The sequence below is a fragment of the Haplochromis burtoni genome, unplaced genomic scaffold (genome assembly GCF_018398535.1).
Source record: "Haplochromis burtoni strain Fernald_Lab_line unplaced genomic scaffold, NCSU_Asbu1 Contig_520, whole genome shotgun sequence".
NCBI classification, from domain to species: Eukaryota; Metazoa; Chordata; class Actinopteri; order Cichliformes; family Cichlidae; genus Haplochromis; species Haplochromis burtoni.
In genome coordinates, this window is record NW_024582881.1 from 287,721 (window position 1) to 305,006 (window position 17,286).

Here is a 17,286-nt window from a genome sequence, read left to right on the forward strand (position 1 = left end):
GAAAGTGCAGCAGTATAAAGAAACAGGTGTGCTGCATTTTTAACCCAGGACAAAATTAGAGCACTGCTTCCGAATGCACACAGCAAGTATTTTTTTCCATTAGATCTATTCTCTTCCTGTCAATTTGAAGGAGGAATGCATAGGAGGAAATGACGGTACTGAACGTGCCAATAATAGTCATTACATGCTGTCACAGCAAAATCCCCAGTGTTAAATTAACACTTTTGACAGTGTTATATGTTTAAAAGTAACCTAGTCAGTTTTGAAGATTAACAATGGCTAACACTGAGCAGTGCTGATTTTCTAACACTGGAATATTTCTAACATTTTGAGTTATTTTCCAGTGTTAGAAAATCAGCACTGCTCAGTGTTAGCCATTGTTAATCTTCAAAACTGACTAGGTTACTTTTAAACATATAACACTGTCAAAAGTGTTAATTTAACACTCAACAGTGTTGTATTTAACACCCAGAGGTATGGACCCATATAGACACTCTCTAGTGTTAATTTAACACTGGAGATTTTGCTGTGAATGTGTGGTTACATTTCTAGCGAACTGTATGACAGGTTATGGCGTAAGCTAAGGCGTAGGGTTTCAGATAGGTTTGTGGATAGGTTGACAAAATTTACATTACCTAGACCAAAACAGGCCACTGTGGACTTGTGGACATATGAAAACTATAACCAGTTAACCTCAGTGGTGTGTACAGAAAGTCTTAACTACAGACACCGACCCCTTGTTGATGTCTTCCATTTATTTGCCCTGCAAATTATAGTCTTTGTTTTCCTGCTCTCACTCAGGCTTATGCAGACATGACTGCTGTGTATAAGTAACCCAAAAGAACTTAGATGTAACAATTTCTTGATTGAAAGTTGTACATTTGTTTTGTGGATAAAGCTCATAAGGTAATTACATTTTATATTTGTGGTTGTGTGGGTGCAGAGAAGTCCTCAGCAAGAAAATACTGTATGTGACTCTAGTTCTTTTTGCACATCACCTAATCAAGTTCACCGCTACTAGCAAGACTGAAGTCTGTTGTGTCCATCTTGTGGCACGTACCCTGTGCAGCATGAAGATATGAGTACATAGGATGGTGAGTAACCACCCACAACATGGGAATCACTCTGCTTCACTTTCATGACAGGTTTTATACATTCATTTTTTAAAGTGATGTGGTTTTAATAGTCAGCCCAGTCTTATTCCATACCCACATCAACACCATGCACCATTACATTATTAAGTAGCCTAGTGGAAGTCCAACTGGATTATTTGTTCACCATCTTGCCTTGCATATAAAACTGTATACATTTTGTTTTTATTAACATAGGTAACATCCGACATCCTGAGCAATAATATAAACCTGCCCAGGTTAGGGCAGACGAACCAAGTGATGGCTGGACATCAGCTGTTCCCACCTGAGGAACTGGTATGGGTGCAAGAATGGCTGGACCTTAGTCGCCCTGGGAACAGGAACAGGTGGACAGGTATGCTCGGGGATGATCACAGGAAGACGAACAGTCTTCACAGCCACAGGTTGGGAGGCATAAACAGTCTTGTTGACGACTGGTCAAACATTACAAAAAGTTTCTATAGATGAAGGCGGGACAGCACAAACAGTTTCTGGGAAAGCTGGCTCAAAAACATTGGAGAACAGATTCAAACCGACACAACTGTGGAACACAAAACTCAAACTCAGATCAAATAGCCAGCTTAAAAATAGAGGATGCCTTCTAAAATGTCCTTAACATTTCAAACAGTATCAATTATTAATCATGGCAAAAGCGACTGAAACCAAGTGAAAGCATGTGGGCTGGGAAGCCATTTCAGCATTATATTATCATGTTATGGTCACGTCATTCTGTCATGTGATTAGAACTTACTGATTACTGAGCAGACAGGGCACGCATACAAGGTGGGAATGACAATGGTGTGACAAAGAACAGAGGGAAACTGAGGACTTAAACAGACATGATTAAGAGACACAGCTGGGGAAAAGAAGGCACAGGTGAACAGAACCAATTAATGAGCAAGAAAGAAGCAAAACTGAAAAACAACCCACACAGGAGAAGAGACTATCAAACTATAACAGGTAACACTGAGACTGAGGCTAACACACGTGAACCTGACAGGCCAAAGTAAACACAAAGACAAAACATGGAAGAAACACAGAAACACAGACTTGGCATCGGGATCGTAGGAGGGCTGGAAAAAGAATAACAAAGAATATGATGAATGCAAAATCAGAATAAAAACCCAAGCAAAGCAAAGGTAAAGTTTAAACTGAAAACTATAACAAAGTCAAATGGAAACTATCAAACAGAAAACAGAGTCCCAAATATAAAACGCAGGGTACAAAACCCAGAATCGTGACACTTAAGTTATGCTGGAATGTTGACAAACCGGTTAGAATAGGCAGTGAAAGAAAACTATCACAATGACACCTCTGCCTATTGTAAATACAACTTTACTGTGAACGCACAGGATGGCAGCCTGGATCCTCTTGGTGTGTGCGCTCATCACTCTGCAAGGTGAGCCCTAATCTTTAACAGCTTTTTTGGTTTTGTTAGAGCTATTTTGTACAATGTTTGAGAATCCGGGTAATGATGGTTTTGTATTGAAGTGTATTGTGTAAAAAATGTAAGAGAAAGTAAAGCAAAACAAACCCTCTGCTGTCAGTATGAACTTTATGAAAACAGGAATTACAGCAATACTGCTTCACTAAACAGACGTACTGTTGGTTATCAGCAATGCTTAAACTATTTTTGTTAACCGTTTGCTTAGTAACTTAGTAACAACAAGTCTTCAATGTGTCAGAACAAACCACAATGTAACATCACAATGCAGAAAGTTTTTTCATGTATTCAACAGAAATACAGTGCGGCCTGCATCAAGTCAAATTTGTTGACTTGAAATAATGAGAGTAAAATGTGATCCACTTAGCTGTATTTACAGTTACGGAAAAGTTAAGGAAAAAAGGTAAAGTAAGGAAAAAAAGCTGTAACTCTAGTGTCCCCATGTGGCTGTTGTTACACACTTATGGCAACATTCACAAAGGTTATAATTTCTAGTGACTTCTTCTTTTATTCTTACAGGCTCAAAGGCTCAGGGTGAGCACATCACATTTCATATATACCATAAAACTGTGTAAATACTCTGAATGTTCATATTCCAGTGTGACTAAAATCAAGCATGAGAACTTTTATTGCATATCACCTGACACCCAGCTGTCTTTGCTCTGTCAGATTGTGGGGTGGCACCTCTCAATACAAGAATAGTGGGTGGTCAGAATGCCCCAGCTGGGTCATGGCCCTGGCAGGTGAGCGTACACTATCAATCATCTCACATCTGTGGAGGCACCCTCATCAGTGACCAGTGGGTTCTCACAGCAGCTCACTGCATTAAAACGTAAGATATACTCTTTGTTTCATTCTGTATTGCACGTTTTTACCGGAAGTCTATGTGGGAACATTGTGTTCAAATTCAGTATTTTAGAGACCAAAAAAAAGCCGTCAGATTATTTATGTTGCCCAGCAGACCTCAAAGGCAAGCAAACAATAGTAATGTACTGATGCGAAAAACCCCCCAATTTGTGCTTTACATAGGATCTACTTTCTTTCTACAAACTTGCTGCCACAAACCATAAATGTGCAGAAGGAAGTGTGTCTAAGTGTGACTACAGGCTTGTTCCTGAGACAGAATGATAAGGTGTCAACACTGATAGCAGTGTTAGCTGGCGGTACCTTTTATAGATGTAATCAGTAAAAATTTTTTGTCAAGAAGTGGCTCTTTCCTTTACATCTAATCCTCAAACCTGGTGATGTTTCACTGCTTTGCTTTGACATCTGATTGATAAACAAGAATTTCAAGCTTAAGATGTTTTCCTCGTAACTTGAACTTTTGCTTGTTGCACAATAGTCAACCTGTGTGATAACAATTTTGTACCATGACAGGCGTCTGCCAACGGATGAAGAAATATCCTCTTAGCATGTCTTCCTGTCGTGTCATACACAGTACATTTAAAGGTCACACATTCAGACTAGTCACCCTGACTTTAGTGAAAATAACATGCTAAGTTAAACCTGATGCTGTGAGGGTGAATTGACCTAATTAATCCAGTTCAGTAGCTTGTTGAAGCATGCATATGTACAGAATACTTTATGGCTGACTGCAAGGTGCTGTGGTCCTGTGGGTGTTAAAATCGTCACGCCTACACCACATGATCGACTGGTGGTTTGAAGTGTGTGTGCTGACATGCTGCGTTTGTTTTTTACCATACATGGCAGTGTACATTATGGACACATTTTCTCCATTTTTATCTTATCGATTCAAAGGAAACTGTTGCAAAGGTTTTGTGGTTTGTTCAAATGAAACTTTGCAAACATGAACAATGTTTCCATGTGAGAAGACGCTTTCTCCTGGCAGCTCTTTCTTCTTTCTTCAGTCTTTTTTTAATTGTACCGTGATGAGCTCTAACATTTAGCACGCTACCCGGGCCTCTATACCCTGAGATCTAACCCCTTTTTTAAAGTGAACATTTGCTGGGACATCCAATCCTGGATAGATTGTGCCATTGTGTGAATGCACACCTGAATGCTCCAGACCAGCAAACTGCCAGAACATCAGAACTCCTGATGATCAGATAAGCACCTATTGCTACTGATCCTTGTAATTCCTATCCAGTCAGTGGGATGTGCTAAGTTTTACAGGACTGCGCAGAGTCCTGTAAAAAACGCTCTTTTTCCTGGATGGACTTTGCTGTTATGTAAATACTGCTGGGTATTATCAGGCAGGAACTCACACGATCTATTTCAGTTCCTTCACGCTGTAAGTTCTGTCACAGTGTTTGATACAATGCACATACAAAAGTCATGTGGTAAAGGAAGTGAGTCTTGGTACATAAGTAGGTCAAATGCAAGGCTCACTCACACAAGATTGTGTCATGTGTAAAATAAGTTAAATTTTTTCTTTAGACTTTTTAAACTTTTTTTTTTTTTGCATTTCTGTGCAATTTGCGTAATTTGATCCAACAAAGCCTCTACATTACATTTATAAAAGTGCCCTACTTTCCCTTAACATGAACCCAAGTGGGAAATCAGTTTTGACTTTTGTCTTCTGGTGAACGTCTTGTGTCTGGCCCATTCATCCAGCAAAACCTGCACTACACTGGTCTTTTTGTTCTCTCGAAGGATTTCCTAGTTTTTCTGCCAGAAGGCAAATATCCAGGTCAACACCTAACTGAAACTTAGTGGTGGTGGCTCATTTTACTGCCTAATTAGCAACATATCTGCTTAATTAGCAGTCAGATCAGTCACCAGGAATTAATTTTGACTTAACCAGGTTGACCCAATACACTGTTCGTAATGACCCAAATAAAGGTCTCCTAATTCCTTATTTATATGCTTCATGTCTTTCCAGTCTTGGTGATACATGAGCATACTGCAAGATAAGGGCTTTTAATTTTATGTTTTATTGCTTATTCTTACTTATGTAAAAGCATTTACTTGAAAGTCAGAGAGAAGCAGGGAAGCAGAAGGATATGCTGAAAAGTTATGCCACAGTGGGGAAGTGAGTCGTGAATGTTATCTGCTTCCATGTGATAGAAATGATTATACAATAGAGCCAATTTATTTATTTGGAGAACTGAAATTTACAGATTTACTACCACGTCTATGACAGTTTCTTACAGCCAGTATTGTGGTTGTTATTAAAAAAAAGTAATCTATTAGACATTACTCATTACTTTTTTAAAAAAGCTAATGCATTACACTACTTAACTACTCCCTTGAAAAAAAATTGTCACACTACTTGTTACATTCCTTCTGCATCGCTCCATAACAAGACCTGATATACATTTTCACATAATAACCAATATATACCTTAGGCTACATTATGCAGATAACTGAGCAACTTGGGTAACACAACTAAACACATAATTATAACTGTAACCCGATTAGTCAGTTCAGTGCAGTAATGTGCTACATTAATGTATTACAGAATGTGACCACAGTATGTTTTGCACAGCTGTAATGACGCTGTAATAAGTGGGATGCATTACTTTTTAACCTTTTACTTTGTAACTTTGCTTTGTTGTAACACACTTTGATAACACACTGTCTCATAAATGAAGCGTTTCTTCATTTTAAACTTGCATGATACATCTACAGTCTAAAGATAGCTCAATGCACTCTACATAGATCTCATACATAGACTTCTATAAATATAAGTCTCATGTTCAAACCAAGATGTGGCCAAGTATAGACAGTAAATAATTTAAATAACAAGTTATTGTCCCTGTGTGGGCTGGTTTTAATTATACAGTTGCAAGAAAACCAAATTTGAAAGGGATCATGCAAAGATCATGTTGTGTTGTGTTTGGATCTTTCAATTTGGGCCAAAATTGGACACTGGCACTCGAGGCCTGGAGTTCAACACCTGTGCTCTATACACAGCTGTGAAACTAGTGAGGGAGAAAAATGAGAATTAAACAGAAAAACAAAAGACAAAAACACTGAGATCTGTAGATTAACAATAAACCTGATGTGGGAAACTGGAGGATACAGGAGGCCGAAGAAATAAATAGAAACACAATAGAACCACTATATTTAACAAGGAACAAGGAAAACATGTTTACTCATATCAATTCTTACTATCCACAAAAAACTACGTTGGGCCCTATGTACCAGTGTATACATGCAAAGAAAGTACTTTTTGCACAAAATTACCACCCATATAAGCTACTTTTCTGTTTCATAACTTTGTATTAATGTGTTTGTTAGATAATTTAACTCAGTAGTGGTTATGGAAGGTCTGTGGCAGTTCTATTTGTTTGCACAACACGTACAAGTTCAGTTGGGGAAATATTGATGGTTTATATGCATAGTTAAAAGTTTTGATTACATAGGTAGAAAGTTTTTTTTACAGTTAGCTTCTGACCCTGTGGTTTGTGAAGTTAGTATAAGTCAGGGTGACCCATAAACACACTGTTTATCTAGTTCATCACTTGGGTTTGATTGACTTTGCTTGGGCACAAGCTTCTGTCGTCACACCTTGTTTTTTTTTTTTTTGTAAATTCGCACACATGTTTCTATCGGGCAGCATGGAGTTGCGGTGTTGCCGCTGTCACCATTCACCGAGAAGGTCAAGGGTTCAAATCAGGTTCAAGCCTTTCTGTGTGGAGTCTGCCTCATCTGCCTCCGTCTGTGTGGCACTTGGGTCTACTCTCAGCTCAAAAACATGCATGAAGTTAGATTAATTGGTCATTATAATTTGGCCGTACATGTGAATGGTTGTCCTGCCCACAGCGTTCCCTGCCTTTTACCCCATGACAGCTGGATTAGGCTCATGTGACTCTGAATTGGATGAGATAATGGATGTATGTTTGCACTAGTGGTTAAATACAATAAAAAACAATTGCCAACAAAATAGGTCATGACAGGTTTGAGAAAATATTCTAAATCCATGGACTGATTTCATTATTATTCATTTAATACAGAAACTCACTGAGTGCATGGACGCTCTACTTCGGGAGAGAGACTCAGGCTGGGCCTAACACTCATGAGGTGAAACAGAGTGTGTCGCAGGTCTTTGTCCACCCTAACTACAACAATTCTTACTTGAACAACGACATTGCCCTGATGAAGCTCAGCAGCCCTGTCAACTTCACTGACTACATCAGACCTATCTGCCTGGCAAGTAGCTCCAGTCAGTTCTACAACTCCACATCCTGCTGGTCCACTGGCTGGGGCAAACTCAGAGAGAATGGTGAGATTTTTATTTAATCTGTGTAGCTGGTGGAGGTGGAAGCATCATATCAGGTTTTTTCTAGTCTCGCTTTGCCACTTAAATTCGTATTTGCATGTCAACTGTCAGGGGCTGGGTCTGTGACCTAGTGTGTTTCTTATTGTCAAGCTTGTTTTGTCATGTCTCTCAATGTTTCCTGTTTTATTTTGAAAAGCCAGGATTTTTCATGTTCAATGTGTTTTGTTCGACTTCCCCTGTGGTGTCATTATGTCTATTACAGTCAGCTGTTTCTCCATGTGTTTCCACTTCCCTGAAATGGCCCTCAAAGTGGCCCGCATGCGCAAAAGAAGACGTCACACACAACGCGCTCTTTGTTACTTCCTTTAAAAGTTGTTGCTATTAAAGTTTTTCACCCTGCAAGGTGCGCAGTTCACATATTCGCATAATACTTTTTGGTGCCTGAACTGCTAGACAGATGCACAAACTGTTTGTTGCTGACAGGAATGTCAGTTTTTTGTGGGGGTTTAGATATTGAATAATCACATCATCATTCGTGTTATCGTTTGCACATATCCATTGAAAATACTTTTGAATTCGTAAGACTGGACGAGAGTGGACTCATTTCATGTTTTGCCTTTCACAGAGACTTTGCCAGCTAATGCACCCCTCCAAGAAGTTCAGATTCCTGTTATTGGAAACAAACAGTGCAGCTGCAATTATATCCCAGCAACAGATGCGAACATCACTCAGCAAATGATTTGTGCGGGGCAACAGAACAAAGGAGCATGCCAGGTTAAAACAAAAGCAAATTGTTGTAATATGTATTCTCCCTTACAGAAAAACCCATTTATTTATTTATTTATTTATTTATTTATTTATTTATTTATTTATTTTTTTGCAATTTCAGCCCTATAATGTAAATATAAACTTTTTTAGTTTTGAGAATATGCTGTTTCAGTCCCCTTCTTAATGTTTGTGTTTTATCCTACTCTTTTCAGGGGGACTCAGGTGGACCCTTGCAGTGCAAACAGGGTTCCAAGTGGATCCAGGCTGGTATTACCAGTTTTGGAGTACCTTGTGCTCAGGCAGGTTTCCCTGAGGTCTACGCTCGAGTGTCTGAATTCCAGACTTGGATCACAAATCAAGTAGCAGGGGCCAATGTGGGCTTTGTGAGCTTTACTTCTAGTGGCACCGACACAGACAGCAGCTTTGTGTGTCGCAGCAACAACTCCACTGGCAGCACTAACTCTGGAAATTCAGCCACGTTTGCACCTGAGCTTGGACTTTTTATCTTCTCAGTGAAAATGTTGCTAGACTGCATTTTAGTTTAACACTAAAAATATCTCCTCTTCTGCTCTTTTTGTCTTTAAAGGTACAGTGCGTAAACTAGCACCCACTCATGTATTTTTGACTGAATGAATAAAGTTTATGACGATGCATGAATTTGTTAGATGTAATGGCACACTAATCGATGTATATTTAGTACAACAAAGTGTATTTCAATTTATAATGTTAAAAAATACTTACATAAATTGGTAATTGGTTTTTAAAGTATTTTGATTTTAAAAAACATTATAGTCAACTATAACATAACTGCACTGTAGCTCGGGTGGATCAGCTTTTCTTTTCTTTCACTACACTCACTACATCAATATTTTTTCTTTTGTTAATCACTTTATAAATCAATTTGTGTTTTCAGCCAAACTAGAGTACCTTGGATATGGAAACAAGCTAAAATTAAAGGTTCTAATTTTGATTTGCTGGTGTTACTGAACATTATGTACAAGACTGGAAGAGATATGCAGAAGATATATGAATATATAAATATGCTCAGTTGTGTATGTTTGGACGTAACGTACAACATCTACTAGATTTTTGGTTTTGGCTTTTTTTCTTCCTGTTATAGATTTTTAATTCAGAGGCTGCTCATGTCATTTTAAACCTTCCCAGAACTCTGAAATATGAGTTTTATTTTAGTGATCTGAGTATTTGAGGAGACAGGGAAATTGTGGGTGGGAACATTTGGGGAAGCAATTTTTAAGAGAGGTTCTGCATTGATACACTGATGGATGTGGTCGCGATGACTTCTGTCTCGGGCTTGTGAGCTGTCACCAGTTATGCTCTTTGAAACCGTACTTTATGGTCAAAGGCTTGATCTGAAACTGCAACTGATGCACCCAATGACATTTTCTTTGTCCAAGAGAACGGCTGACACCTTTAAATTTGACATGTAGTTCTTCCTGTTACGCCATGCTCCAATCTAATCAGAGAAAATGGAAATTTTAGATCAAGAAAACAATATTTTAAACTCAGGCTTCTTAAATAAACCTGGATGTATCAAGGATCGTTAAAGTGGCTTATCTCCTGTTATGTTTGATGTATGTCCTGTTACATTATTAGATACTCATCAGATACTCATAGTGCCAAATCACAACAACAATTGCCTTGTGGCACTTTATGTTGTAAGGTAAAGACCCTGCAATACTACAAAGAAAACATAGTAAACCCCAACAATCATACTGACTCCCTATGAGCCAGCGCTTTGGCGACAGTGGGAATAAAAAAACTTCCTTTATCAGGAATAAACCTCCAGGAGAACCAGGCTGAGTGAGGGGTGACGGGTAGGGAGATGAGAGGAGGACAGGACAAAGACATGCTGTGGAAGAGAGCCAGAGTTTAATAATAACTTATAATTAAATTTAGAGAGGTGTATAAAACATAGTGATTGAAAAAGGTGACTGAAGAAGAAACACTCATGGGAATCCCGCAGCAGCCTGTTGCAGCATAACTATGGGAGGATTCAGGATCACCTTATCCAACCATAAGTATGTGCTTTTATCAAAAAGGAATGTTTTAAGCCTAATCTTAAAAGCAGAGAGGGGGTCTGAAGGCTCTGCCTCCCATTCTACTTTTAAAGGTCATGAAGATAAGATGTGAGGAGCAGGATTTTAAATTCAATTCAGGATTTAACAGGGAGCCAATGAAGGGAAGCCAGTATAGGAGAAAGATGATGTCTCTTTGTAGTCCCCGTCAGTACTCGTGCTGGAACATTTGAGATCAACAACTACAAGATGTTTGTAACCTGCACTAAAGCTGCTTCTTTACTGTCACGAGCTCTGAAACCTGACTGAAAATCTTCAAATAAACCATTGCTCTGCAGATGATCAGTTGTTTTAAAATTACTGAAGAATTTCTAATACAAAAGTACATAGCCAGATAATACAGACAATTTGATCATGCTTAAAATTCTAACATTAATTAATGATAGAACTTATTTGAGCAGCTGCTCTATGACAACCCCCATTAATGTTTAAATAGCTGGGACTCTCCACCATTTGGTTTCAGAACTGAAAAAGATTCTTAGATGAGAGGTGAAACCTCTTCATGGACCCAAAGGAGTCCAGTAGGTTTCTATCAAAGCTCCTTGGACTGGGTGCAGTTCCCCCCCTCCAGGGGCGGGGGCACCGAGACCCGGTTTGTAGAGTATGCTTGGGGAGTGTGATCGTGTGTACAGCGTCTCTTTATGTCTGTCTCCACGTTGGTTGAGTGTGGAGTAAGTGCATATGAGAGCATGAGGGTGGGAATGGATGTTTGTATCTGTGTGTGCCTGTATGTCTGTGTCTATATGTCAGGTTGGGTGTCAGGCGCCACCTCTCTGGGGACATCTCAGGCCCTCCAAGGTTTGGAGGCCTATCTCCCCCTACCACCACTTCCCCTGCCAGTGGCGGACCCCCTCAGACATCGGTGCGTTGGTGGTTCTTTGTGTCCGGGGATGGGCGTCCAGGTACACACCGGCTCACTCCTTGGCGGCCGCTTATCGGGGCCTGGAGCCTGGGGCTCGCTCGGGCCACTTCGGAGGTGGGGTGCCCCCGGCCTCTCGGCCTGGGGCTCGGTCACTCAGGCGCGGCTGGCTGCCGGCGGAGCTCACGGGCGCGTCACTGCAACTCCCCCTGGCTTCTGCTCCGCGGCTGCTGAGTGAGCCCTCATCTGGGACTCTCCTCAGCTCTTTCTGGGACAGTGGCGCGGCTGCCCCTCTGTTGGTCTTCCTTGGTCTCTTGTGTTCTGGGGGCCTCTGGATGTCTGGAGTTTTGATCTCCTCCATACCTGCTTCATGCCCTGGAGGACGGGGCTGTGGCCCCCCCACACCCTCTAGCAGACATTACATGAAGGAACCTTTTAAAAAACAAAAAACAAGCGCGTCCATGCTCACAGGTGTACACACGGGTGATCACACCCACAAACTACACCCTTTTTGGCTCCTACCTCAAAGCACACTGTGTTCTGTTGATCTTATGTGCTGCACAATAATGTTTAAATTTAGTATTTACTGTCATATTCCCATATATCATTGTGATGTTGTTTATTCTATTACTCTTGTTCTCTTCTGCTTGTTTTCTTTTTTCTTTCTCAGCAGGTGATCCAGGTGATTGATATATGCATTTTTTTTTCTCTGCCCGTTCTGTTGGTTTTTGTCTTTTGCCCTTCTCCCCCGTCCCTCTTCTCAGCTGTTTCTCTTTCCCTCTTTCTTTCTCCCCTTCTTTCCCCCAGTCAAGTCTGTCCCGTATTCAGTAAGTGAAAATAAAATAAACAATAAAAGGTGAATCAAATGGACCATTACGGCAAGGCTGGGATGGTCAATTTGGTAAAGTAAATCCGTTGGGCATCTTTCTTTGCCTTTAGACAACAATTCTGATGGCAAAAGAGCCAAACGGGACAGGCAAAAAAAAAAAAAAAAGCTCCTTGGACTATCATGACCTGGATTAGTGAAAACCTACAAAGACAAACTCCTGTTTTTTCTTAATGTTTCTACTTTTTATGTGCAAACAGTTCAACTTGTAACAAAGAATCAATCCTCTGGGGATCCGAAACAGTTAGAACAGAGGTTTTAGAATAACAGTAACAAGGACATATTTTACTTCTGTTTGGTAATTTGCTACCTTACAGTCCCTGCAGCAAACTTCATTTGCTAATAAAAATAAAGCTAGATCAGTAAACCACGTAAGGCTAGTTCTGCTTGAAGTGCAATTATTATGGCAACTGACAGTGTTAGTTTAATGGGAACTTAAATGTTGAGCAGTGAGAAGTAAAACACAAAGTAAAACCAGAAAAAGGAAGGAAAGCATCACGCTACGGTAAATACTTTATTCCATGGTAACAGTATAAATGATATACTGAACTTACTGGAAGCAGACCAAGGAAAATAGTACAAGTTGTGTAAAAACAGTGTGGGAATCTTCACCTGAAAAAAGGTGTTTAAAAATAAAAGCTAAGGGAATGGAGGAAGAACGTGTTTTAGTCTTCTAGCTGCAGCAACCACTCAAAGCTTTTTTCTTTCTTTCTCTTTTGCTTCCTACTGAGATGTAAAAGTGCTGCTGTTTCTGTTGTAGTGTTTAATAGTAGAGTGTGAATTTCATAGGTGGTGCCTTAAGGGACGTGTCCTTTTCCGTGATGATGTAATAATGGAGGGGTAGGGATGGAAAAAGGGTGGTTATGCTTAATAAGCATGATTAGCCACAAACAGTGACTCTCCACCAGCAGCGCTGGCTCCAGAGGAAACATATTTGCCCACACTGGCCTGGCTGTTAGCCTGTAAGATAGAAAATATGATATTATTTAATGCACAAGAGGACTCTAGAGCATGAGTTTGATGTTAATAATAATAATACAACTCTTTCATATAGCTTTATATTTTAGTTACACAGTTCATATTCAGACATACCAGAGCTCTCTTTACAAACTCTTCTTGGCATGCCTTTCCGTTCTCCTTCTTCCCACCCCAGGCTTTCAGGGCAGAAGCCTGCAGTGCACGGCCATATGAGAAGGTGAGTGCCCAGGGCTTGTGCAGGGGGCACAGGTTCATGGCGTTCAGGTTGACAGAGGCCTCCTCCTCACTCTGACCACCAGACAGGAAGGTAATACCTGCAAAGCAGGTAGAGTTTAGCAACCCAGATTGCAGATCTAATGCAGATTAGTCATAAAAGATTATGTCTAAAAAAGTGTAAAAGTGTGCATATCAGCAAGCGTGTGATGTACTTTCTTACCAGGAACTGCAGGGGGAACGGTGCGGCGCAGGGCAGTAACAGTTGCCATGGCAATCTCCTGGTTGGTGTACTTGTGTGAGCAAGAGTGTCCAGCGGTAACCATGTTGGGTTTGAGCAGGGTACCCTCCAGGTAGACGTGGTGGTCGGACAGGGCCTTGTAGACGGCAGCCAGGACCTTCTCAGTGATGTACTGACAACGCTTCAGGTCATGGTCACCATCAGGAAGAATCTCAGGCTCAACAATGGGGACAATACCGTGCTAGGAAAGCCAAGGACACAAAGACAGGGTAAAATAGGAGCTCATATTCGGAAGGCAAGACCTGAAATCCAAAAGTGAAGACTTTAAAAATTTAATGTTATGCTGCCTTGATAATACTATGACATAGTATTAATTTGGAGATAAGCTTTTTGAGCTTGTTGGCACATTATGAGGTTTCCTCATTGTGTGTTTTTACCCATGCAGGAAGTATGTGTGTGGCATGATCATATCAAATGCACAAGCAAAAACAGCAAAAATATTTTAACGTTTTTTTTTTTTTTTTAAATAGACCCAATAATAAATCTTGTAAAATTCAGTTAAACTGGGTTATCTGTCTGTTGTGTCTTACCATCTGGCAGATGCTGGCATAGCGAGCCAGGACATTGGCATTCTCTATGATAGCCAGTCTTGAAGGCGTGGTGGGGGTGATCTTCAGAACACAACGCCACTTGGCAAAGTCAGCACCATCCTTCTTGTACTGGGCGCAACGCTCATAAAGCCCATCGAGACCTGTTAGGAAGGACAAACATACACAATACATTAGATAAAGATATTAAAAGATAATTATGTAATACGGATGATGTCTGGATCTTTTCTGTGCTCACCCTGGGTGGTTGTCTCGCCATTGGTTCCTGCCAGGGGGACAACACCTTTGTCGACCTTGATACCCACCACCATGCCTCTTTCTTTGAGGTATTGAGGGAAAGGCTTGCCATCGTCGGTCTTCTGGTACATGGTCTCGTGGAAGAGGATAACGCCACCAATACAGGGATTGATGCGGTCGTCAGCAGTGAAGAGGAGCTGGCGGTACAGCCTCCTGTTCTCCTCAGTGTTCTCAGCATTGATGCTCTGGAAGCGCTTGGCCACACTGCCTGGAGGTTATAGAAACAGATAAAATCAGATTGACTATAAAAACATAGTATATTATTAAGTGTTGGAAGCCACAGTCTGTCTGCACGTTTGCAGAAATGTTTCAGTTCAGGTCTGAGAAAACACACACAGTGAAACCAGTTTCAACTGTACCCTAACTGCAATCCTTTAAGCCATAGTTTTTGGCAACTGTTGAGTTGACTGTCCCAAAGAACTGATTGTTAGTATATAGGTTCATTTTCTTACCAGTTGACTCATCTGCGGCAAGGATTCCTTTGCCTGGAGCCACAATCTTCAGAGCAATATCATTGAGCTCCTTCTTTTGCTCAGGAGTGAGGAAAGGGTATGCGTGAGGCATCCTGACTCTTGATATAAATAGAGGGAAGACAAAAATTTGAGAAATTAATAATGAACATGACACAGGGGTTATACATTTTTACAGTGCGCCAAGGCGAAAGGTTATACTGCACTGCAAATCTGCTTTTGAGTGTAACAGTTTCAGGGTATATGTGTGGGAAACTGCTAGATGAAAGGAGCACAGAACATCGGGTTGATTGTGTGAAGGAAGTGGTAAAAAAAACAAAAACGTCTGGCTCATGGTTTTATGTTTTCCTGTCAGACTATCTTTTGCTAAAACAACCCAGACCAGCTTGTGTCCTACATGCGACAGCAGCTGTTTAAGCTTTAACTGCTGCAGCAGCTTGTGCGCTGGTTTCACACTATTCCCCAGGCACAATATGTAGCCTCACAGAGGATCCAGTGTCAGAGAACTACCACAAATCCCCCTCCACCACCATCACATGCCCCACCCTCCATGCATCTGACCACCCTTAAAAAATCGTGTGCACGTCCGTGACCTATTCCATTTTCTAGCCTCTTATCCCTGACCTTTCCATTCCCCTCCACAGCCCCCCTTCCCTCACCATTCCTCTTGACTGGCCTCTATCGCATACCTCCTCCAACTGTCACCCTGTTGCCACTATCAATACTTTAGACTAAATATACCCAGTGTACCCAGTATACTGCTTGCATGAGGCAGTGAGTGCACTGTAGCTCATGTAGCATGAATGGGCTGCATAAAAGAAAATGTGCAGTGTTCCACCCGGCTGTTGATGAGGCATGCCACATTGCAGAAGGCAGTCTAGATGAATTTATCTAGTAAAGCAAGAAATTAGTCAGACTATTGAGTCACCACTGACCAACGATTCAATGGAAACTTTGCATCAGATAAAGGTAGGTGACTGAAGTTTACCAAAAACAATCAGCTTTGTTTAATATCAAGGGAGAATCGTTCTCACAGTTCATCACAATCATTATTTAATGTTGTTATACTATAGAAAGTGATGAGATATTTTCATCTGTCTAGCATCTGGTTCATTGACGTTGAAGTAAAAAAAAAAAAAGACGCACACTTGCATTTAACCAACAGACATGAACCTGCGGGTTACACTGATATAGTTCGAGTCATGTTAACCACACAGTTGTGAAAGCTACAAGAAGATGCATAACACTGTTTTTATTTTATCTCTGGTATACAGGTCATAAGCCTCTCATTATGCCAAGGCTTTATAACATAACATTCAATAGCTAACCAACAAATCCACTTGAAATGCTGTTTTTTTCATGGGCATGAATTCAATCTTTTACCTTTGAGGTTGCGAGGAGAGCTGAGAGAAGAGAGAAGAAGGGAGAAGATCCGGCCTTCGTCTGCGACACCCCTGCAAGCCTGCTGGCCCTTGTATTTATCCTCCCATTGTGACCCCTCACATTTCAGCTGCCCAACTATAAAAAGAACAGGATGCAACCAGAGATGGCTTGTGACATTCAGCAGGACTGGGGCTGGAGTAACGTGCTAGCAAGCAGCCACTCAAAGGGCAAAGAGTGTTTCAGTGAACGGCACAAAATGCGATGGAATAACAGGCAGTTAGGGTTTAGGTGAAGTCCACATAGAAGGGGTTGAGTAGACGATATTATCCAGAAATGTGCAGGGAAGAATGGCCTACTATGTAAGTGTTTCTTACACTCTCCTTAAACGAAATTATGCATCTTCCAAGCACATCCTTTACATTCTGTCTTATATTAAACATTTTATTTAGCTGCAGTTATTGTAAAATATGCTGCCTCACCAAAGAAGAACATCTAATATCTGGAGGTCATTTGAAATAGTATGTGAAGGAAGATAAATTTGGGGGTACATGTAGAATGCACTAAATGTGTGTGTCTGCGTGCACACAGACACACAGAAACAGAGTGAGAGTGAGAGAGGGTTGAGCATGTTGCAACATTGCCAACCTGCCCTTAGAAATCCAAACCAGACGCAGCAACACAGCACACTGATCCTTGACCTTTTCTCGACCTTTCTTGATCGTCTGTGC

The 17,286-nt window shown here is 40.8% G+C and overlaps 2 protein-coding genes across 2 annotated transcripts; one reads left to right on the forward strand and one right to left on the reverse strand.

The window, feature by feature from the left end:
• The first annotated feature begins 2,413 nt into the window (after window positions 1-2,413).
• Window positions 2,414-9,497, forward strand: zgc:123217 (uncharacterized protein LOC641414 homolog). The gene is made up of 6 exons (XM_005947334.3): window positions 2,414-2,529; window positions 3,094-3,108; window positions 3,244-3,406; window positions 7,494-7,762; window positions 8,385-8,533; window positions 8,740-9,497. The coding sequence occupies exons 1-6, from the start codon at window positions 2,484-2,486 to the stop codon at window positions 9,070-9,072; spliced, it is 975 nt and encodes a 324-aa protein (XP_005947396.1). The 5' UTR covers window positions 2,414-2,483; the 3' UTR covers window positions 9,073-9,497.
• Window positions 9,498-12,868: 3,371 nt separating this feature from the next.
• On the reverse strand, window positions 12,869-16,702 carry aldoab (aldolase a, fructose-bisphosphate, b). Its single transcript, XM_005947333.2, has 7 exons — window positions 16,559-16,702; window positions 15,158-15,276; window positions 14,647-14,913; window positions 14,391-14,551; window positions 13,783-14,041; window positions 13,461-13,660; window positions 12,869-13,328 (listed from the first exon to the last, which is right to left on the reverse strand). The coding sequence occupies exons 2-7, from the start codon at window positions 15,267-15,269 to the stop codon at window positions 13,236-13,238; spliced, it is 1,092 nt and encodes a 363-aa protein (XP_005947395.1). The 5' UTR covers window positions 15,270-15,276; window positions 16,559-16,702; the 3' UTR covers window positions 12,869-13,235.
• Between the last annotated feature and the right edge of the window lie 584 nt (window positions 16,703-17,286).